Consider the following 24,937-nt stretch of genomic DNA (forward strand, 5'->3'; position numbering starts at 1 on the left):
TGGATCTCCAATAAAATTTATATGAATAAAACCTCAGTTAATACTACTTTGGCTACGCCTATAAATCCGGTATTGCATGATTTAACAATGTAGCAAATTTATTGAGTCATATATTTTCAGTAATCGTTATTTATTTCTTGAAAAATAAAATCTTTTTTTATAAAAATTTATGTTGCCCTGCTATTGGTAGTTAGTGCGAATTCGCGGCTAAATATGCAAAAAATAAATGTAAAATTATCTTATTCTATACTTCGCTGCGATTCGCGTTAACTGGAAACGCGGGGTTACTTCGAGTTAAAAAGGCGATTTTCGAAAAAAAAATGATTAAATATGCATAAATATATCAACTTACTTTAATTATAAATATACAAACCCCGTATTGCATAGATACCATTTGAGTGCATAGCATAGATTCAATTATAAAATCCTTTATTCATTTTATTAACTCAACTAACTACATTTTTACAATAACAATTTATCAGGAACGCAATAAAGGAGATTATTATTCTATACATTTTATTCCTTTTCATTGGTATATGAAAGTTAAGCTTTATAAGGCGACATAACAAGTCCTCGATTTCGTTATACCATTTGAGTGTATATTTGACATAGATTCAATTATAAAATCCTTTATTCATTTTATTAACTCAACTCTAACTACATTTTTACAATAGCAATTTATCAGGAACGCAATAAAGGAGATTATTATACTATACATTTTATTCCTTTTTATTGGTATATGAAACTTAATGAAAGTTAAGCTTTATAAGGCGACATAACAAGTCCTCGATTTCGTTAACCTGACAAATCAAAGATGCCGCTAACATTTCTCACTAACTTTAAGAGTTTATGGGTCCCGCTATTTTTTAGAGTAAAAAAAACAACTTCTCTTGAGCTTATAGACAAATTAATTTCATACAAAATCGACTCAAAATATTAAAGGCGCTCTCAAATTGGCCTCCTTATAATTAGCTGTCCACTGATGAGACCTACAGAAAACCCCTTCCATTTTAACAACAATCACTCAATAACCTTATTTTCATTGTGCTTCTGATTTCATTTCAGATGAAGTAAGGAAGGCAATTCTATCTAAGGAGATTCCACTCATGACCTTGATGGGATCAGGCCCATATTCCTCTAGGATACAACTTCTCGGTTGATAAACTGACAAACCTCCATCCTTTAAAATTACAAACTTCTGCAATCTTATGTGGTGAGCTTTGTCTCCTGCATTCATTTTGAAGTTAGACATTGTCTTACATAAGCCTAACTAAAATATCATACCAATAGCCATTGTTTCAACATTCCGTCTCTTTGTATAATGATTATATTCAGGATTAGATATGAGGCCTATTTTTCTCACCCCATTCAATTAGAGGTAGGAGTTATTGGAGGCTGTACATCTTTCACGTTCTCACTTGTAGAGCAATCCTACAAATAGAACATTTTTCAAAATTGATTTTGCTGTTGCATACAACACCCTCTCCCGTAACTCATTCTAACAATTAATGAGCATATAATTCTATACACCAAATTCCTATATTCCTGTTATTAATTCCCATCCATTTTGCAATTCAACTCTCAACCAAGGGCATCCAACAAGATTAGGTTCCCTTGTATTTTATCTGGGAATCAATAAGGTAATCCAAACCATTCAAAATGCCCTATTTAAGTCATCTGGTAAATAGTCAACGGAATCATTAACTTAATCGTAAATCAATAAGGCCATAGACATAAAGGAAATAAGATGGCTGTTGGTTTCATTCTCAACACCATAAAATCCGACTTTGTGCAAGTAACTCCGATCAAAATCCCCTCAATTTCAACAACCTCCCAGGCAAAGATAAACCTTCTAGATTCTCCTATTCACTGCAATTAGCGTTTTCCTCCTCCCCTCTACTCTAAATATTTTGCTTGAGTTTAGTGGCATTCTTGATTTACTAATTAAGTCATTATTTCTCCTGATAAACTTCTTTAACATTCCAATCCTTTTTGCTTTATGCTCAACTTCCATTTTCAAATTTTCTATCACTCTTAGCATATATGAAATGGGATAAAATAACTTGAACCTAAATTCCACTGAAACAACATAGGCAGCTTCATTACCCACCAAATGTCATGGTTTGCGGATATCTCCCACCGATCTTGCTCTTATTGCACATATTTCGAGCAGCCTACTTTCTAAACCTTTAATCATTTCCCAAAAAAATGACTTTTTCTAGGAGAAATTATTATAGAAGACACGTGCTGTTGCTCGCGCCGTGTTGAGTTGACACTTTTTTGGTTATGTTATTTTCATATGTTTTTTAAATATGTTTTTTTTGGATGAAGTGTCAAGGCACGGAAATCATCAAATCTGCGTTTTTGTGATAAAATGATGGCAGGTGTGTTCATCTGGTGCAACTTGGTTATAAATTAAATTGATATATATTTCTTTTTTAGATCATTACTAACATCAAAATTTGCTAACTATTTACAACCAACAGAATATACTAATTTAGCATAGAGATATGAAAATTTTAAATTAAAATCGGTCTTCCCTTACCTTATAATGTTATTAAATATAGCTGTGGTTTATGGGTGTGGGCTGTTAATCTTTGTCCACTATCTTTCAATCAGCTCACAGACCTTTAAATAATGGTCATTGAACTATTATGGGTACAAGTACGTGTGGCTTACCCACAAACGGGTAAAAAACTTCTCATATCTTTTCCCAGATTTTTTATAGGGTTAGGGTTAGGGTTAGGGTTAGGGTTAGGGTTTTAATGAATGTGGCATTCGCCAGCGTCTACATGAGCGGAGGGGTAGGAACAGTTCGCGTCCTATTTTTTCGAGAAAAGGGGGGGGGGTAGGGGGTAGGCTGCTTTAATGGGGGTAAGGGATAGGCTGCTTTAATGGGGGTAAGGGATAGGCTGCTTTAATGATGGTAAGATAAATTTTTTGGGGGGTTATCTATTAAATTTTGAGATGGAATAGGACAAAATTTATTGCTGTAAAAATTATTACTTTTATAATATAATTATTATAATACAATTCATCTACCAAATCTATATATTGCAAACAATCATACACATTGTTTTCCAAATAAAACTTTCGGCTATCATTTTAGCAAGCTAATAATGCCATAATAATTAAATCATTGTAAATAATGGAGGTTTTAATTGAATTTATTATCTAAATAATAAATTCTTATTCACAAAATATCGATAGTTGGTACTAGAGATAGATTAATTTAAGTTATCCTTTAAAAATTCTCTTAAAAGAGTATCAATAAATTTAAAAGGTAAAAATAATAATAGGGAGACACCGCTGCCGAAGCCGGTAAATTTTTTTAGGGGGGTAAGCAAAGGTTTTTGAAGGAGGTTTGCATCCAGTGAAAATCCTGTAATGTAGACGCTGGCATTCGCTTATAAAATTATTTATCAATATTAATTATTGCTAGGTTATAGTAAAAAAAATTAAGTGAAAATTGAGAAGAAAAAAATTGAGAAAAGGTCAGAAAAATAAAGATTAACAATGACTTAAAGCAAAAATGGGAAGAAAATGATAAATTGAAGAAAAAAATTTAAGAAAAATTGACAAGAAAAAAATTTAAAAAAATAAGGATTTTCTTTTTTTTTAATTTTTTTTCCATCGGGTTTTTTTCCATCGGTTTTTTTCCATCTGTTTTTTTCCATCGGGTTTTAGTTCCATCGGGTTTTTTTTCCATGGGGTATTTTTTCCATCGGGTTTTTTTCCATGGGTTTTTTTCCAAGGGTCTTTTTTTCCTATTACCATATACGAGATAAAAAAAAAGTTAATGAAGTAGATGAGATAATAATCTTTTTGGATTTTTCATTTTGTTTTGCAATTATTATTCTATAACTTCTTCAGTAAGAAGCTCTCATTGACACGAATAAAGGGGTTTTCGGTGTATTTAAAAATTGATTTTACCTTTTTATTTTTATTTTTCCTTTATTTCCTATTTTTGCTACTTGGTAAAACAAAATTATCAACATTTCACAAGAAAAATTTTGATGATATATATGTGTTAGCGTCAATGTGGTTTTTCGGACAATGTGTTTATTTTTTTAACTTTAAATCATTTTTTGATCGTGTTTTTAAGTCCTCTGCTATACTGGGAGATTATATATGGAATATTAGGGGACATCGCTTGATTCCACCTATAAATATTTTTTTCAAAAAAAATTGGTATTTATATTTTAATAAAAATTTGGTCTTTGGTGCTGGCAAATAGTCTGATATAGATTTATTAACTTATGAGAGACTGTGAACCAATTAAAAAAAAATTTTTTTTTATTTGGGTTAATTATTATTTTGGTATCTGTTATAATTGAAAATAATTAACTAATGTAACAATTTGTTTTAGAAGTAAGTTTTATTACCCCCATTTACTCGTAACATATTATGCTACCAATAGCAATGCCCTCATTTGATCAGTAGTTTTTTATCTTTAAAAAAAAGCAATATATTTTTTTATGAATATTTTACGCCAACTAAAGGATTCTTCTTTATACAATTTTTTTTTTAATTATAAATAAAAATTTTAGATGATAGAAACACAAGATGAGAGGGATTCGATTATTAAAAACGAATTTATTTCCTATATTACATAACGAAATATCTATATATACATAATTCTAGCTTTTTATAACGATTACCAATTTGAATAATAAAATGGCACTGTTAATATATGGTGGTGTTGTATAAACATAGAAATGTTGAGAGAAAATTTATTTATTTATTATAAGATATAACTAACTAAAAAATAAATAATTTTTAAATATAAAATAAGATATATATGTAAATGTTTTATAAAAAAATAATTTAAACGAAAAACAAGGTTACAGGCTAAAAATTAAGTAAGGTTATTATTCAAATAATACCAATTAAAGTTATATAAAATATCAATATAAATTTAAAAAACAATCTCAATTAACATTCTCCTTCTTCTGAAAAGCCTTCCCATAATTCATCTTAGCGTCATAGAAAATAAATCTTGAAATCGTTGGCTTGATTCTATCACGTTGGTTTGTTTATATCAGAGTTGTTAAACGCTATTTTTGAAAGTAGCGCGCTACCGCTTTCGCTATTTGTCAAAAAAAGTAGCGCGCTATTAGCTACTTTTGAGCTACATCGTTATATAATATTTTAATATTTAATTTACTTCTTTTTTTTATGTTTTAATGTTAATTTTTATTTTATATATTTTTTTTAAAGTATTAATTTATATGTATTTTTTTTTTATATTTGACTTTCCTATCTTTAACATAATCTTTTAAATAATTAGGTTTTGACTTAATTTTTATTGGTCTCGTTGTTGATGTTACGTTTTCATTTTTATCTACGTCCACACTTCCTTCTTTTAAAAAAATTCTTTGGTTGAGAATCGTGGTATACAAATGTATTGCAACATTTTCTTTTTCTTAACTGGTCCAGATATCTCCTTGTAATGCCTTTATCTGTATTAACTTGGACATGGTGTCACTCCATGTATCATTTCCTTGTACTTTATACTACACAAAATCCCCTACTTTAAAAGTTCTATTAAATGATAACGTTTTATCTATTCTAATTTTTTTTTCTTCCTTCGGTTTAAATAAGATTTAGTTTTAATATCACGATTAAACATTCTATTAGATCATTTGGTGTATTTCTGTAGTTGAATAAGAAATTGTATGTGAAGTGTCTAAATCAATCTTAATATTTCTTTTCATATGTTCCTTAAACGTTCACACCGATAGAATTCGCGAGGGTTAAACTTGAATAAAATAAATATATTTAAGATTTTAATGGTGGCTATGTAAAAATGTAGCATTAGTATATGTTTGAATGTTCATGAATAAACATCAGAATTACGTTATTTTGATGAAATAATTTTTTATATTTAACATAATAATAAAAATTAATATATTAGATATTGCGACATTCCAACTGTTTTCCTTTTTTTTAAAAAAAAAGAAGAAGATATTCCTCCCCATACTTCAAGTTAGCAACTATTCCATAGTCTACTACACAATTGGTGCTTTTGCCAGAGCAAAGGATTTTTTCAAGGCACTCTGCCAAGAAACACGTTTAATTTCTGGCGATCCACAGGTATTTTTTGAATTTTCATTGGAAATTTATAGGTCTCATAGCATATCAATCCATGGTGCCATAACATAAATGCACCTCCTCATGTTTATTTTTTCAATATGTTATATTATTTTTATTTATATATAGCTTATATCTTTTATAGTAAATTATAATCGTTTATTAAATCTAAATAAATAATTGTTCACATTTATTGTTTGTCATTATGGTTTAGCTTGATTATCATCATCTCGTTAGCTCTAGATTTCGTTATTCGTTGTAATTATTTTTTGTTATCATTATCATTATTTTTTTTATTTATCGTTGAATTGAATAAATTGATATAAGAAATTGGAGATATATAAAATGATTTGAATAAATCGAATATTGAAATGAAATTATTAAAATTGGATGTGAAATTTAGAATAAATGTGTTCGTAATGATAGTGTATATAATTTAATTTCTGGTATATATAAAGAAATATATATATATTTTTAAATCTTTATTTCCTTTTTTTTGTGTAATCATTCAAAACTTCGCTCAATCAAAGAACAAAATAATATTATTATCAAGCACATCTCTAGTCAATTCCACTTACTAAGACAAATTACTATAAAGCTCTAGAATTCAAAAGATCCAATATATTTAAATTCTTGATTTTCAAGATATAAATTTCTTAATTTTTTCAAGAAATCTTCTCTAAACGATTGTAATCAACTAGCATTTACACAGAGATATCTTAAACTTAAAATTTATTTAACCCCCCCCCCTCCTCGCTCTCGCCTATAAAATAATTAAATTATATTGTAGTTCTCGGGTACTGGCTCTTTTTTTTGCCCCACACATTTTTATAAGCCTATAGACGTTTAAGCAACATTTTTCCAAATGTTACGCTTACAAGTACGTGCGGCTTGCTCATAAACATGTGTAGATTAGTTCCAATTAGATGGAAAATGAGGAAACCCTAGCGTAACTCTGTCTAACTCAACGCTAGATGGCAAAAGCGCAATATAATATCACGTATAATTTAATTAAACTTTTTACCTTTTTTAAAGAAACTCTTTTTTTATTTTTTAAACGCAAAGTATTTCAATCTAAAAAATTACAAAGAAGAATAATTATTATTTTTATCAAAAAAAAAATATTCATAAAAAAGTGTATAAAAATTAAATTAAAAACTAAAAGGTCACCTTATTCTCGATATTCCTAAAATTATCACTCCTGGATTTTATTTTGGACAAACATTGTATTTCTTCATTTAAGGCTTTCAAATTATTTTAAGTTTCTATATAATTAAAATGTAATTTTATATATAGAAAGAAATTACTTCATTTTGTGTCAAAACTATCTTTGATTGCATTGAAAATGCATATTAATTTTTTTTGTTATAAAAATGATTCAATTTAAAATATAATTATACATAGTTTAAACATAAAATAAGTATCTGGCAAAATTATTTTGAATCATAAAGTTTAAAAATAATTTATTACGTGATACGTGATGAAGCGCATTCGCCCTCTAAACGTTATAGGTTCAATAAATCCTTAGATCGGTTATTCCGAGAAATGGTAAGGACATTCTTGAATATTTCGATAAAAATTGCATCAATGAACTATCAAGGGAGGTCACAAGAAGCAATTCTCAATCCCAGACAGGTCGAATTGGGCTTCGATTTCTTCCAGAAACTTAAATCAGAGCACTCTATCCAACGAATAACTCATAAATAATCAATGCGAAGGTTCGAATCATCGTTTTTCTAATCTGGTTGGGAATAAACACCCATCAATCTGGGTATTGAATAAAAAAATAAAATAGGTGGCTGCCGATGAAAACTTGAACGATGGCGTGTAGGTAGTTGGACACCGAAACCAATATCGCAGTGCTTAAACAAGAAAAAATGCTGACATTTAAATTGGTACTGGAAAAAAAAATATCCCAGTTAAATAACCCATGTATTACTTATTTTCGTAAATTTTTTTACTTTAGTAATAAATACAATATCCGTCCTTAAGTACTCTATTAAGTAGACTAAATTTCACAAAATTTGCAATAAGATCTGTTTATTTTATTGAAAAATCATTATTATGTATATAATTTATTATTAAAATCTATTTTTATATTATTTTTTTCTAAAATACTAATTTGTCAATACCTTATTAAATCCAAATAAAATTATACCGATATTATTAGATCTTAAGTAAATTCGCTGGGGGATTTTTCCAGGGGGTTTTTTCCAGGGGGTTTTTTTTCCGGGGGTTTTTTTCTGGGTGTTTTTTTCCGGCATTCACATATATCAATATATCCATATATATAATTTAAAAATTTAATTAATATTTAATTTTTTTAATTTTTAAGTTAACTCAGAAATTCATATATATTCGAAATCACCAAATTTCCATTTTAATGATGTATATATCGATATATATAATATTAACTTTCAGATAATAATTAATAATATATATATAATTTAAAAAAATATTTAGATGGTACGAATGTCAAATGATAAGATCTAAAGCTGTTAATTATTTGTCGAAGCAATGTAAAAAGAGTAAAAGATTCGTAGATGTTTAGACAGATGTATCTTAATGCATTAGGAGAAAAAAAATAATGTTAAACTGAACAATAGAAATTATATACGAGAATTCAAAATCTATCAAATTTCGAATTTATTGAAGGCCATTTGTAATAATTTTACGAAAAATATATTGCACCACATGTAAACTAAGAATATTTGAGACTAAATTTTGGAACTAATTATAATTTCAGGTAGGTTCTTTATGTATCGTAAAATAAATTTCCGATCAAATCAGATTTTTCAAATTTGAAGATCGCCTTCGATTAATTTAAGATAATCAGAATCCCATGGATTTCATACAATTGGAGACTGTCTAATTAATTTAAAATTCTTAGCCATTTATAATTAGCTCTATTATGATATTAATTATAACTTTAATATTATATGATCAAATATATTTAATTTAGTAATAATTATTTTATATTTTTAAATTAGGAGATCATAATATCCGAGTTAAAAATATATAATATTGTATTAACACATGTTTAACATTCTCATCCGTTTAAATTTATTAAAATATTTAAATCTCTAAACATTCACTATGAAAGTATTATTAATTTTATTATTTTATATATTATTAATTATGTGTTATATTATATTAGCTGAACGTGGCATATCCAGCTACTGGAGCTCAAAAGATGATCGAAATTGATGATGAAAGAAAAATGAACATATTTTATGAAAAGAGAATGGCTGCTGAAATTAATGCCGACCCTCTAGGGGAGGAATGGAAAGTGAGTAGATATATTTAATCTTAAAACAATATATCTCTTTAAAAATATATTTGTGATAAGTATTAATTTTTTCTTTGATATTGTCAAGGGATATGTATTGAAAATCTCAGGTGGTAATGACAAACAAGGGTTTCCTATGAAACAAGGTGTTCTGACTAATGGCAGAGTTCGATTATTGCTGTCAAAAGGGCACACATGTTATAGACCTAGAAGGAAAGGTGAAAGAAAAAGAAAATCAGTTAGAGGTTGTATAGTTGACTCCAACCTTAGTGTATTATCACTTGTTATACTTAAAAAAGGTGAATTTATATATATATTATAGTTCTGTAATATAGTAACATATTTTTGCTTATGAAATAGATTTTAACTTTAGATTAAATTTTAATAGGTGTCATAAATTCATTACATATATATTAATTATATTTAAAGGTGAGAAGGATATTCCAGGCTTGACTGATAAACAAATACCCAGAAGGTTAGGACCCAAAAGAGCAAACAAGATAAGAAAACTTTTTAATTTAACCAAGGAAGATGATGTCAGACAGTATGTTATCAAAAGGCCTCTACCTATTAAAGAAGGTTAAAATTAAATGTTTTGCATCTTTTTTATAAAATATTAACATTTTTTTATGTTTTATCTATATATTTTATAAATTGTTCTATTTTCCATAAATTTGTTATTTGCTTTTTCAGATAGAAATTTATATTATGAGAGCCCATTATATATTCAAACTTCATAGATTAAAAAAAAATGTAAATATCCCTTTCATTTTAAACAAAGTTAATTTTAAGAATACTATTAAAAAGTTTAGTTATATGTTATTCAATAAATAAACAAGGTAAAATATTTGATTATTTTATATCAATGACTTTGATATATATTTCTGAAAGGTAGGTGCTTAAGAAGAAAAAAATTTTTCTCTTCTAACATCAAAATATTGCTTGAAATTCCTAAAAAAATATTGATGATACTACAAATGAAGTCTGATAAATATTGTAATATCTTTCTTTTAATATTTTAGAAAATACTTTCTTTTTATATTTCATTAAAAGTTATTTTTAATCCTAATTATCAAATGGATTCTCATATGGCTTTTTAAAATTATTTATTCTTAAAAATACATTAATAAATTATTTAACAATTCAGAGACATGCAGGCACAGGCAGGCCTTATATTTTAAAACTAAATATTTGAAGTTGTCATGGCTATAAATATCAAAAATAAATATAATATATTTTTTTAAATCCAGGCCATGTTTGTAAAAAACAGATGGGTTGAGGGTTTGAGGCTTAAATATTACCATAGCTGATTTCACAACCAAAAAAGAAAGATGGTGAATACAAACTAGACATTTTTTATTAATAAATTTATAAAAATTTATACAATATTTAACTACTAATATAAAAGTTTAATATATAAAAGTAAAACATGTATAATTAAAAACAAATTAAAATGATAATTTATGTAATAATTATATATAAAATATTTAAATATATCATAATCATCGATATAATAAATTTTTAAATGATTTCATTTAATACCAGAATGTAGATAATCTGGCATCTAACATGTTGACTTGTCAGGTGTAAAAGATAAGTTATTGACCCGTCAGATAACTTTCCCCATTATTTTCTATTTTTACCTAAAATACAATATTAAAAACGTAGAGGGAAAAGTAACTTCAAAATAATTTTTTCATATGCCTGAATGATTAATTTTAAGGTATTTTGTTTTTCTCTCGCTTTCCTCATTCCTGATGTCCACTTTAAACACCAAATTTTAATTATCATCATCAGATAGTTTTTCCTAATTACCATATATATCTCATCTGCAAGTTTCTTTTTCTGGATAGGCAATTCATTAAAGGTACTATCAGATAATTTTTTTAAATTGGATTAAGATAATCCTTAACTATGCGCATACTAAAATTTAGTGTGGTTATTATGCTTGTAAGTCCATGCTACTTATTTGTAATAAATTGTCATTCAAATTCAAATCTAGTTCTTTTTGAAGATATCCACCGAACCCTTCAGATTTGAAGCTATATTAAACTTTACATTGATAGTGAAATGTGTATATATATTTATGAAGGTCTTTAACTGTGGATAACTAAATTTTGAAAAGTTGACATAATTCAGTAAATCACATACGAAATTATTTTTTAATAACACTTTAATTATTTCTATGCTGTGAAATTTATTTTTCTAATTGTAAGTATTTAAATCCGTTTACATTAGGTAAGTTATAATAACATTTATTTAAATTGTAAGCTCTTTATTTTTTGAAATTAGCAGATTTTATAATTTTTATATAGATCATACTTAGGGAGCACCTGGATTTTTTCTATAAACTTATTTAAATAAAACCTATGATTAACCAAGACATATGAAAAGTGTAATAATTAATTAATCAATTGTTTTAAGTTAAAAAGATATTGAAATTGATTATTTGAATAAAATAATGTTTAGATTTAGATTCTGCATTTTATTTAACAATTATCTCCTTCCATATATATATTTAGATGGACATGAATCAAAAATTTTATGTCAAAATATAATTTTCACAAATTCTGAATTTAAATGACAATAAAATTTAAAAATATCCTTTAATGGAATGTAATATTTAATTAGTAGGTAATATGACATTCAGAATCTATTCACATGATATAATGTTAATATTAATTTTCTCAAACTTTAACACATTTAAAAAAAACTACATTTTAAAATATATTATGCAGTCAAAAATTTCATGGATGGAAAAGATGTAATCTATTTTACCAATCTTTTCCTCACAAATATTACAACATTCACCCACAATGTAAATATCGAATCTGCTATATAATTTTATTATCCCAAAAAAATAATAATTTCAACTTTTATAAATTAACATTTTTTACAATTTTTAATAAAAATATTTGAAGAACAATTGAATCTGAGGAAGTGCATTATATAAGTTAATAACTATGAATAAACTTAAAGAACAAATTGGAGCATACTTTATCAAAGCAAATCTAAAACATCAAATTAGAAAAATGGATCCCCTCATTCAACTCCATCCTAATGCTCTACCAACATTTCAATCTGTGAAAACTATTATGAATTGGTACATTATTAAACGCTAAATTTAAATATAAGATGTGGAACGTGTATGATATTCAAGGAGTAAGAACAAATAACCATTTTGAAGGATTTCATTGTTCTCTAAAAGAGTATATAACATATTCTCACATTCATATCTTTTTATTGATATATTAAAAGAAATAAATGGGGGAAAAGTTAGAAAAAAAAAATACTGTATAATAGACAAGAAGCATTTTTATATTACACTACCTATACACCAATGCAGTATTTAGATAAAATATTAAGATAGATAATATCGAAAAAAAATAATATAATGAAAAAGAATTTAGTCAGCTGGTATAACCATTCAGTACACAAAAATGACACAAGCACTCTGATGGCCCCTTAGCAACCATTTTTAATTTGGCTTATTTCTATTTATAATATTTTATCATGTATATTATTTGGATAATTATCTGAACCTGGCCATTATTCAATATATCAAACATAACACCATTTTTTTTCAATATTTCATAAGTTTTTAGTTTATTCAAAAAATCAAATATTCTTCAAAGATATTTCTGTGTATTTAAATCTTTACTTTCGCATTTCTTGAATAAGATATTTAATATCGAACAAAAATAATAAAATGAAATCTAGTCAGTAGGTATCTCATTATATTTTTCTAATATTAAATATCTTGATATTTTATCTAGATACTGCATTGGTGTATAAGTAGCATAATATACAAATGTTTCTCATCTATATTATACAGTATTTTTTTTCTTTCGGTAACTTTTTTCCCATTACGCAATTGGATGACTTTGATATCCATATCTTGTTGTATTTGTTTTAATATATCAATAAAAAGATATAAATGAGGATGAGAATATGTTATATACTCTTAGAGAATGATGAAATCCTTCAACATGGTTATTTGTTCTTACTTCTTGAACATCATACATGTTCCCCATCTTATATTTAAATTTAGTTGGGTTAATCCAGTACTTGTATGTAAAATGATCTCTTATGGGATCTAAATTAAAGGCTTGTACTTCATTATTTAATTCAGACAATATCAATGGTATGTCCATTTTGGTTAAGAAGTGTATCACTATTAGTCTGCCATAAAATCTCTTAAAATCAGGATTAAGACAACTAAGCTGTCACCTATTACCCTATATACGTCTTTAAATACATTGACAATAAAAAAAGTAGAAATGGTTGGAAACATTTCTTTGAGTGCTGTAAATACTCCCATTTTGAAATCTATAAGTGCTTTAGGAGGAGAAAAGAAAACACCTATAGATCAACAATAGTTTTTTAAAAGATTCGACATTTTAAGATACGTTTCTTTGTTTTTATTTGGCAATAATATATGCTAGCAAGGAATTATTGTATGATTAATCATTCTATGAATAGTGTTTAATTGTTTAAATAATAATGGACACGAAGAAAATGTACTGTTCATCAAAATTTGGTCGGCACTAGAGAGGCTTTCAAGTAGTTCAGTAGAAAATATTAATAATTCATTATTTTCATTACAAATTAAAAATGTTTCATTATCTAGTGTTTTATAATCGGAAATCGAATTCATAAGAGGCAAAGGAGGTCTCAATGATTTAATAACATGAATCATAATAGTTTTGACAGATAGAAATGTTGGTAGAGCATTAGGATGGAGTTGAACGAGGGGATCCATTTTTCTATACACATAATTGATTATATGTTTTACGTTTGCTTTGATAGGTGTATGTTGAATTTGTTCTTTAATTTTATTCAGAGCTACTAAAATAGCATCTGCTCTTCCTCAGATTGATATTGATCAGGATGGTTGTAAATATATGTCAATGTAACCTGCATATTTAATAATGTAACCTGCATATTTAATAATGTACCTCTTGCATACAATGTCTTAGTCAACATAAATAAAAATCCTAATTTTTGGTGTATATATATAGTAGATATTTATTTGAACAAATAAATTACGTTTTTTTGGGAAAGAATAAAATTATATGGCTGTTCTACATTCAAATATAAGGACTGAATGTTATTGACTGATATGGGTAAACAGCTACAATGAAGATATTGACTACATCTTCATCTATAAAACTTTCATTAATACTTTCCCCAGCTTTTTGTGCAGGATTGATCACGAAGGCACATATCTTGATTTTCCTCCAACTATATACCAGCAATCCCCACATCACTCTCCCCAACCTCTTGTGCAGGAGATCTAGAAGGCACGAATTCTTTTGATTCCTAAGAAAAAATATATTAACAAAATATGATTAACTATTTTAGAAAATTTTATGAGAATATTTCATATTATTTTGTAAAATACTTCATCTTCTTGCAGTCAAATATTTGCAAATATCTAGAAAATAATAAATCACATCTTGTATATTAAATAATTTACCACTGCATTCTGCTGTCACAATGAATACGTTATTTACTTTATAACCTTTCCCAGGGCAGGTTGGAGATGTACAAATATAATAAAAAATATAATGAATTTAATTTTTGTAATATTTTGATCTTCTGTATGAAGAGTATCATTGGAGATTATTACAATTATGGTATCGAGTTAATGACTTTACTACCTAATTTAAAGAAGAGTATAATAAAAAAATTATTTACCACAGCACATCTAATCAAAACTAAGAAAAATATATTAATTAAAACCAATTACCTTTGCCAAGGTTCACACAAACTTGCTAATATTGAGTGGATAATTATAATTTACTAAGTTTAGAAAAATATATATAAATGTTTATTATGTAAAATATTATGATTAAAACCGATTATAACAAATTTATTTGATTATCATTAAAAAGCTTAAAATGAATTTTCCTTTTTCTAATCCAATAATATTTTTAAGCCTACAAATTATTTTATTGGTTGTTTTGGCTATTAATTTTTATAATTTTAAACGAAAGATTGATGACTTGTGTATATTGTTTAATATTTGTTATATCTATTTTAAAACTAGGTGCCAAATCCACCAAGCCTCGCTTCAAAGCCCCTAAGATACAACGGCTTGTCACTCCATCGAGAATCCAAAGAAAACGTCGTGAAATGGCTGAAAAACGACATCGCGCCACTCGCCGTGAAGCGGAAGCGGCAGAATACGAGCGAATGCTGCAGACCATTCGACGGGAAAAAATGGCTCGTCGAAAAACCGAACACGACTCTCGCAAACGCAGAAGGACGGCCACTACAACAGAAAGTGATAAGGAAGCTAGTTCCCATATGTCAAAACGAAAGATCGTGTCAGAAGCAGAAAAAAGTAAAAAACAGGAAACGACAGAAAAGAAGCAGACATTGACAGAAAAAAAGCCCACAACGACAGAGAAAAAGCCCACAACGTCAGAAAAAAAGGCGACAACTGATAAAAAACAGGTACCAGCGAAATCCTCAGTTCCAGCTGGCGGTAAGGTCAAAAAGGCTAAGGGCAAGAAATGATACTGAGATAAAATTATATCATTTTGCAAAGTGTCGACCATATTATAAATATAATTTATCTTGAATGAATAGCGTTTTTATTAAACATGTTTATAAAAGATATATCGAATATTTGGGATAATAAAAATCGAAACAAAAAAAATATGTTTAAATATCTGTCTATAAATTTGTCCTCCAAAGAGTCGAATAATCATATGTATTCGATTTCAATTATTTTTTTTAAAATAAAATTTTGACCTTGGGCTAACCCTAAATGTTTAAGTTAAGTTTTACTGTCGTTATAAATATATTTTACAGTAACGCCGATTTGTATAATGTGTTAAATAAGTCCCGCCAGTTTTATAAAATGTATAAATATCTTTGTTTATAACAGTTTAAATATTTTTAAGAAGCTAATTATTACCGACGTTTTAAATATTTTTACACGTTTTCTTTTATCTTATTAATGACCAGTATTTTATTTAGTCTTCATTTTTACCCAAACGCAATTCTACACAATTTTTAGGAAGTAGTTGAATAGATTATTAAATTATTATTGGAATGAGGCTTTTTAACTTATTTTTAAAAAAAAATTATCGAAAATCTTATTAATTGATAAGATATATATTTAAACATTATTTTTTATAATATCTATATAGGTATGAATGTGACTTTTACTCTTTTTTTATAAATCAACATAATGTTACCTAATAAATTTTAAATTATAATCGTATTAAAGATATTAGATTGTAAATTAATTGAAAAGGTTTTAAAATATAATCAAGTTGCAAAAATTATTAAATTTAATTAAAATAAAATTTCTTAAAAATGTTGATCGGTCAGGATTCTTAACCTATGGGAAAAATTAAATGTACCTACGAAAAGGATTTTACAGTAAGAGTTCTTGTAAAAAAAAATTTTAAATTAAATGATTAATTTTATTTTAATACTCATTTGTAAAATAATTGTAGTTTTGCATTTTATTAAATGAATATTTTTTAAATAAAATATGTGATTAGTTTATTGTAAATCAAAAAAGTACCAATTCAATTCTCCCTTATTATTTATACTATAGCAATTATTTTTATCTTATGCCGGTTATCAAAGCTTAAGTAGTTATAATTGTTTTTTTAATTATCCATTAAATTTGTTTTTGTAATGACATTCAAATTTTAAATTGTTTTTTTTTGTTAACGTTGAACTATACAAATATTGTTAATGACTTTATACAAGTTACAATTTATTTTGAAAGGTCATTTTATTACCTTCAGTGATAATTTAAATTAAATATTTTAACAAAAACAACGAATTTTATTTGTATTTTCAGTGAAAAATAAATTTGATGTTCATGAATTTATTATAATATATCATGGGATTCTTTGATAAAATAAATCTGATTTTTATTATTCCTACTAGTATTATGTAGACTTTCAGAAAACAACAACAGCAAATTCGTGATTTAATTAACGATCAATTTTTATATTATGGAAGATTTCTCGTTTCCCTATTGGAGATTTCTTTACCCCTGTCTTATTTGATAAATAGTTTTGAGTTAAATTTTTTATAAGAGTGTATTTTTGATATTAGTACTAACTATTATTATTTTATGATATAACATACCACTATAGGTGGTACGGGTGGTACGTCAATAATATATAAAATCTTAATTGCTTTCATCATATTACTCTGGTTCTTTTTCTTTAGTTTCTAAATTTCAAACATGACTACCGTGTAAATAACTCAAAGCTTCAAAATAATTTCCTCTAACTGAAGCATATACTTGTATATTTTAGATAAACAATACTGATCAAGAGTGTAGTCGTTTATATATCATTAAAAATGTAAGATAATCTTACAGAAATTTAATATCTCACAATAATTCTCTCGATTACTTTTCTAGCATCCATCATGTTATTTAAAAGGAAACTCTAATTTATGATTTGGATTGGTCGTTTATATTCTCTTCAAGAATTGTTGATTTGGTTAGTCCTATAAATTTTTACTATAAAACATTGTCTAAAATGATAACTGAGAGTTATATTAGTTTCATGACCTTTTATCAAAGTTGCTAAGAATTATATTATATTATGTAGTTTTTAGAAACCATCATCAATTGAGGCATATGTATGAAATAATTAACCTATTTTATCACTTGTAATTCTTTAGTAGAAAATTTTTTTTATATTAGCAATCGAAAATACTTTATACTGTAATAAATAGATGTTGTAATATAAAAAATTATTTTTATAAATGTCTTGTATTGTTTTAATTATTTATATCTAATTTATTTTTCCTGCATAATATAATTAGTGTTGATAAACGACTAAGTCGAGTCGACTTAGCCTAAAATCTAGTCAAGTTTGAGTCGCAAAACTCATTTCAATTTGAGCGGCTCAATGAGCCGCATGAGTCGGCTTCAGAGTCGGCTCGATGAGTCGGCTTTAAGTAAACAACTATAATGAGTATAATATATAGAGGGACTCTGAAGCCGACTCATCGAGCCCACTCTGAAGCCATTGAGCCGCTCAATTTGAAATGAGTTTTGCGACTCCGACTTGAGTTCAGAGTCGTAAAAACTCGACTATTTAACAACACTAAATATAATATGACAAAATATGAAATTCAAAATAATTGTTCAGAGTAATGTTGTTAAACGGCTCTTTTTGAGCCGATTTTTAAAAACGATAACTCAATATTTCATCTTGAATAATATTAAGCACTGAAGATTTTATTTGTAGAAGGAATAAAGGTTTGAACATCTATTAGCAAAATCTCAAGGCTTAGGCAATATTTTTCTGGCTAAAATATTGAGTTAGCTTAGCTGTTTTTAAAAATCGGCTCAAAACGAGCCGTTTAACAACACTAGTTCATAGTTAGCAAATTTTAAAAAAGTATAATATATTAATATAAAACCCAACCGAAGGCCGGGCAAAAGCGAAAAGGCGACGCCCCTGCCTTTTAACAACACGAAATCGGATGATAAACAATGGATCCATGTGATAAAAGGCACTGTGTGTTTTTAGGGAGTTGATAAACTTACGCCAAATGGCGTATTAGCAAGAAATAAAAGCTATATTTTTTCTTATTTATACGCATTTTCCGAATCGATAAAAAGTTACGAAGTTAAATAAACGAAGTTAATTACTCAATGTTTTTTGATGATGTTCGCAATAGTTCTTAGTTCTTACTAAAGGTATATTGTTGATATAGACAAATTTATAAACCTTTTTAATTAATTAATAAAAAAATCTTCTTTACATTTTTTGAAGGATCTTTAAGTGACCTAGTAGAGGTAGAGTTTGTACACTCTAACTCAAAGTTAAAAAATTGTAATTTTTTACAGTTAATTAATTGTAATTCTTAAAAATCATGATTAATTTACTTTTTTTTAATATTTAAAGCTATAGATGAAACATTCATTAAAATCATTCAACATACATTTAAACATTTTTATAATCCAACTACCAATATCTAGAGAAAATATGCCTCTAAAATTTAGTGTCAGTAAAAAAAAAAGTCCCCCATAATATAGGAAGGGTGCTAACTGTTCCATCACAGATGGAAACAATTGAACCAGTTGGGAATTGTTTTTACTGGTAATTTAAAAATCATAAAAATTTTCCTGATTATATAGGTTAATATTTTATAAATTATAGTTGTATTTTTTTATACTAATATTCATAGGATATTGTTTTGTTTCTTTCTTTACCTTCAATTTTAATGATTATATCCTATATTAATTCAGAACATAGTTTTTTTTAAGCATGATTGATTTTTAGATAGTAATATTTAATTTTTTTTAAAAAAATAATTAGATCTATAAGTATGGATATTACAGGAAAACAAGACTCCTATGGTTTGATTAGATAAAATATGGTCTTGCTGATGCTGCAAAAAAATATATAAGATTATGCTTAAGGTCAATATACATGTGAAGATGATGTGCAACAGTATATAATAGAAAAGGTAAATAAGAATGCTGAATGGGTAATGATGCAAAGTGTTGCCACATTTCTCAATACCCCGATTATGGTGTATGCTAACTATGGAGCTTCATTTTGCTGGCAAATGTATCAGCTATTTAAATATGATGATGGAAATATAAAAAACATTTATATTAACAATTCTGGATCCCATTGTTAATGTTATTGATTTTGAAGATTAATTACAAATGTTGATAATTTTACTAAAAGTATTTTAGTTGGTTGTATTTGTCTAGTTTTTATGCATATTTCTTTTTTTTCCTATTTTAAGCATATTATAAATAAATATATAGAAGGAAGATATCTTTTTTAATCATACCATTTTATATCATTTCATTATAACACCATAATCACACCAATTATTATGTTTACTTTAAATTAATTTGTATTACTTGTACAATTTTTCCCAAATTTTAAAAATAAATTTGGAAATTTTTTTAAAATCTGAATTAATCTTTTTTTTTAAATCATCAACTCAAAAATGACTATATTAAAAAATTTAGTATATAACATGAATATCATTTTTTTAAATAAAAAGTTGCCACCAAATAAGTTTTAATAAAGTGTTAAAATTCATAATGAATATTTTAATGGCAAAAATTTTGCCAAAATGCATAATTTGACCAGTTTGAAGTAATTCTAGAAACCCTGAAGAACCATAAGAAAATCTCAAGAAGTCTTTTAGAAATTGGTATAAATATTTTCCAAATGGTCATAAGTTTTTAAAATTATATTAATTTAGGTAAATTAATTAAGAAGATTATGAGACCTCATTAAGAATAATTTATTTTTCTAAACTCTCTTTATTAAAAAAATATCAAAAGATATATTTTATAAATTTCAACATAAATTAAATAAAAAATATTCATATAAAAAATGAGCAATTGTTTGTAGATTTAAAACTTGCTAGGGATTGTGTGTGTCAATTTTATAGAATTAGTAATCACAAAGTAAGAACTTTAATGTTTCCAAGTAACCTTTAAAATAAGACGTACAATATAATTAAAAGGTATTTCTTTATATTTATTATTTTCTCAATATTTCTAAATTTCCTAATTCATTGCCATCTTATTTTTATTTTATATATCAAAAATAAACAACTATAATTACTTAGAGTGACCAAAATTTAAAAAAATGATATATAACATAACTGAAAAGATGGCAATAAATTCAGAGGTAAGTTAATTGAATTTTGTTTACGATATTATTTATACATCCAGTTTCTTGACCACTTCGTAACTTTTTATCGATTCGGAAAATGCGTATAAATATAAAAAAATATAGCTTTTTGAAGAGAATCATGATAAACGTGCAAGTATGTAAAAATATATTTTATTATTATTTACTTTATCTTTTTTTCCTCATTTTCTACTTCGTATATATACTACATCAAATTAGAATATAAACAAAAAAACAAAAAGTAAGATTACAAAAAATAAAAAATAAGGATACGAAAAATAAAAAGTAAAGTTACAAAATTAGATTATAAAAAGTTTGTATGCAAAAAAAAAAAATGTAAAAGTAAGGTTAAAAATTAGACTATAATGTAACACTTTTATTTCTTGCTAATACGCCATTTGGCGTAAGTCTATCATCTCGCTCTCTTTTTAGCCTATCATAAATTAATCACTAAAGTGATTCATCAGCCACCTTGAACTTCGTGAGACCTTAAAAATACATATAAGTTGCTTCACACTGCTTAATAGCTCTATGTGTTTTATAGATATTCCTAATGTAGTGGGATTTGTATCTAATAAAATATAGTATTTCTCGATATCTAATATAAGCCCTAACCCTTATCTATGTAGCATTTCCATAATCGAAGTACAAAGCAGTTCACAAGCTTGTTGTTAGGAACCTGAACAATTTTGTTCGATAAAAGTAAAAGATACTTATCTCTGTCTCATAGATTTCACCTAATATGTTGGGAAATTTAAAATATAACAATCTTTTAGCAACTGCTATTACAATTCACAAAATCGTTACATGACAAAAAACAAATCTAGCTGGGATAAAACCAGGTTAAATTTATTAGCTTCCTGCAATAATTACCAAAAAACCTCACGCATATAAAATAAACAGAGTCCACATTAGTTCCTAATCAAATTGTAATAAGCCAGGATTGAGCTTGGTTAAATATTAAGATTGCCAGTGTTTACATGAGCGGGAGTATTAACAGTCTGCATCCATTTTTTGAAGGGGGTAGGTTAGAGGTAGGATAAATCTATTGGGGGATTATCTATTAAATTTTTAGTTGAAATAGTGTATTACTGTAAAAATAAATATATTTATTATAGATCTATAGATAAAATAAATATTGCTAAAGGTCGACCATCTGTATATTGCACACAATCATAGATGTTATTTCCCAAATAATACTATTCTAATAATTTTCTGCTATCCTTATAAATGTAACTTAAAAGGGTTAGACATTCTATTAGTAAACCCATATTCATGCCAAAATATATATTATAATAATGCATTTGTAAATGAGGGTTTTTTAAAATCAAATTCGTGATCTAAAAAATAAAACTATTACATTCACAATATTTTGATAATGGAGCATTAATAACTTTAATTATACTTTTTAAAATTTATGAAATTAATACCATTATACTTAAAAAATTGTAATTCATAATGTAAAAGTATCGCAGCTTTCGGCAGCGATATTTTTTTTAGAGGTAGGTATAGGTTTTTGAGGCTTTCAATGAATATAATGACATGTAGATGCTTGTTTCATTAATTAAAATGAAGCCTCATATACTTTTAATGATTATAGTTCAAATAAGTTTTTGATTTTAACCACGTTGTTCCGTTAAATAGATATGCAGCACAGCAAATAGCTAGTTTTATATCATAATTAAATTAATAAATAATTATAACTATTCTTAAATTTAAACTTATAAGAATAATTATAATATTCTTTAATTTATACATAAATCCTAATCATATGATATTTATAAATAACACATAAATTAAATAATTTTATTAAAAATATTATATAAATTTTTCTTATAGAAAAATAAAAATATTTACATGATCCTATTTATCTAGTCTATATATTAGCTTGAATGGACCACAACACAAAGTTTTTTTTATACCATAGTCTTAATATGTGACATCTGTTATAATATTAAAACTTTTTTCGGAAATTATTATAAATACTTAATATCTCATTAATTATTAATTTGAAGGTAATTATAAAATCCTCGAATTAAACAAATCTAAAATAATATGATATTCAATCAACAAAATATTTATATAAAATATTTAGAAATATTTTAGAAAAAAACTATTATATTACCACATATTCAGCTTGAAATTAATAAATTTTTCTTGACAAAAATGATAACTCAGTAAATTATGATTTTTAATATCTATGGATATTGGGATATATTTAAGCAAATTTAAGCACATCTTTTAATTTCTCTAGTCTACATTAGCTTTTAGATTGGACAGCAAAAATTAGTTTATGTCTGTTATAATATACATATATATATATTAAATTATATAAATAATGAGACTTTTATTGAAAACAATTATAAATATTACTGAAATTTCGATAAATATCCTTCAGTTTTAAATCTTAATTTTTAATCATCATAAGTAGTATACTTTAAAAAAATATTGAATCTAAGAAAAAATTATGATACTTTTAAGCTTGTTTTCTATTTTGTATGTTCTTCTGTCAATGATTGAATGAAGCAATTTATGATTTTAATCAAGATATTTTGATCATTCATTCAGAGTTTTACTTTCGATATAATGTCTTCAATATATCAGCTACCAGGAATAGAGAATGAGAAAGGTGGTCTAATATTTCCTCTGAAACGTAAAGATAATAATAAAGAGGCAAAATCATCATTATTTGGGCTGGATAAATTGGCCGAAAAAATCAAAAATGATAGTACGCCATACACAAATAGTTTCTCTTACAACGAAGACGATGATTATCTTGTAACTAACCAAGATTCACCTATGATTCACAGAATAAAGGTTAAACAAAAGGACGATGAGTTATTCAAACGCCCATTGCCATTTAGTACTGAAAAATTAAGGTAATTTGATATATTAATGTTTAAATAAATTTAAATCATAATCCATTTATATTATATTTTTTCTATCACTAAATTTTGTTAATCAATTTTTTAAAACTTTTATTGATAATTTAATAAATTATCTAAACAATAATGTTTAAGATATATATAAAAGATTATAAAAAAATGTGTTAGCAATTTAAATTTAATATTCACAATTGATTAAATATCTTATTAAATAGAGAGCATTTAAGGAAACCACATGAAGAAACACCATCCTACCCAGGAGGGGTAAATAAACAATACCTAAAAGAAAAAAAGGAGAAGAAAAAAAGAAGTCATGATATTGATAAAAAAATATATCAGGATAAACATAAACTTCAACCAGATACACACTCAAAATCAAGTATATTTTTTTTCCTTTTATTTAATAAAAATATAAACTTAATTTTACAAATAATAAAAAGATTACATTAATTAAATAATCATCATGTTTTGGTATTCTATAAAATAATATAGTAAAATAAACACCTTCAATTTTAGAGGAAATGTAAAAAAAATTGATGGGAAATATTTGACTCATGTTAAAAATATGTAAATTCAAGAAGGATATTTATTTTAAAATATTTATTTATTTGCATAATTTTTTAAAGAAAATTTACTCATTCTTTCATTAAATCCACTAATAAAATGCTATTTTTTTTACTTTACCTATTCATAATCATTTAACCAAGATTAGAAGATCTAATATAAATAATATTTTTTGTGTTTTTAACTAGGTTCTGTCACAGGCCTTATATATAATATTGGTTTTATATAATATATAATCATATAGCTAGATTCAGCTAATGCACAAACTTAGATATTGTGTGTAGGATGCTCATTAACTTTATATCTATTTAATATATGTAAAAAATTAGAATTATTTATTATTTTCCATGAAAGGAGTACAGAGCATCTCTAAATGCCATAAAATAGCTAACTAAGCATACTTGAGAAATAAGTTCCTCCTTGCAGAATGACAAAAAAGC

At 25.9% G+C, this 24,937-nt stretch overlaps 2 protein-coding genes across 3 annotated transcripts in view; both read left to right on the forward strand.

Annotated features, from left to right (window-relative positions):
• The first annotated feature begins 9,093 nt into the window (after positions 1–9,093).
• Positions 9,094–16,034, forward strand: LOC135925291 (small ribosomal subunit protein eS6-like). The gene is made up of 5 exons (XM_065460534.1): positions 9,094–9,195; positions 9,251–9,382; positions 9,471–9,681; positions 9,812–9,961; positions 15,435–16,034. Exons 1-5 carry the CDS (start codon positions 9,190–9,192, stop codon positions 15,905–15,907), a joined length of 972 nt encoding a protein of 323 aa, XP_065316606.1. The 5' UTR covers positions 9,094–9,189; the 3' UTR covers positions 15,908–16,034.
• A 7,589-nt stretch (positions 16,035–23,623) lies between these two features.
• Positions 23,624–24,937, forward strand: part of LOC135925249 (pre-mRNA-splicing factor ATP-dependent RNA helicase PRP16-like) — a 34,231-nt gene continuing 32,917 nt past the window's right edge. For both annotated transcript variants that reach the window (XM_065460475.1, XM_065460476.1), the window contains exons 1-2: positions 23,624–23,927; positions 24,149–24,312. In XM_065460475.1, coding sequence (XP_065316547.1) covers positions 23,635–23,927; positions 24,149–24,312 — 457 coding nt within the window. In that variant the 5' untranslated portion in view covers positions 23,624–23,634. The remainder of the gene's footprint in view (positions 23,928–24,148; positions 24,313–24,937) is intronic.

Source organism: Gordionus sp. m RMFG-2023, chromosome 2 (assembly GCF_954871325.1).
Source record: "Gordionus sp. m RMFG-2023 chromosome 2, tfGorSpeb1-WG-v2, whole genome shotgun sequence".
Classification (NCBI taxonomy): domain Eukaryota; kingdom Metazoa; phylum Nematomorpha; class Gordioida; order Chordodea; family Parachordodidae; genus Gordionus; species Gordionus sp. m RMFG-2023.

What these genes read in the sequence shown, in the direction of transcription:
- LOC135925291 (XM_065460534.1), top strand. An exon ending in CTCTAGGGGAGGAATGGAAA is followed by an intron (nt 9,383 to 9,470) that starts GTGAGTAGATAT and finishes GATATTGTCAAG; the next exon opens with GGATATGTATTGAAAATCTC. An exon ending in GCCTCTACCTATTAAAGAAG is followed by an intron (nt 9,962 to 15,434) that starts GTTAAAATTAAA and finishes TTTTAAAACTAG; the next exon opens with GTGCCAAATCCACCAAGCCT.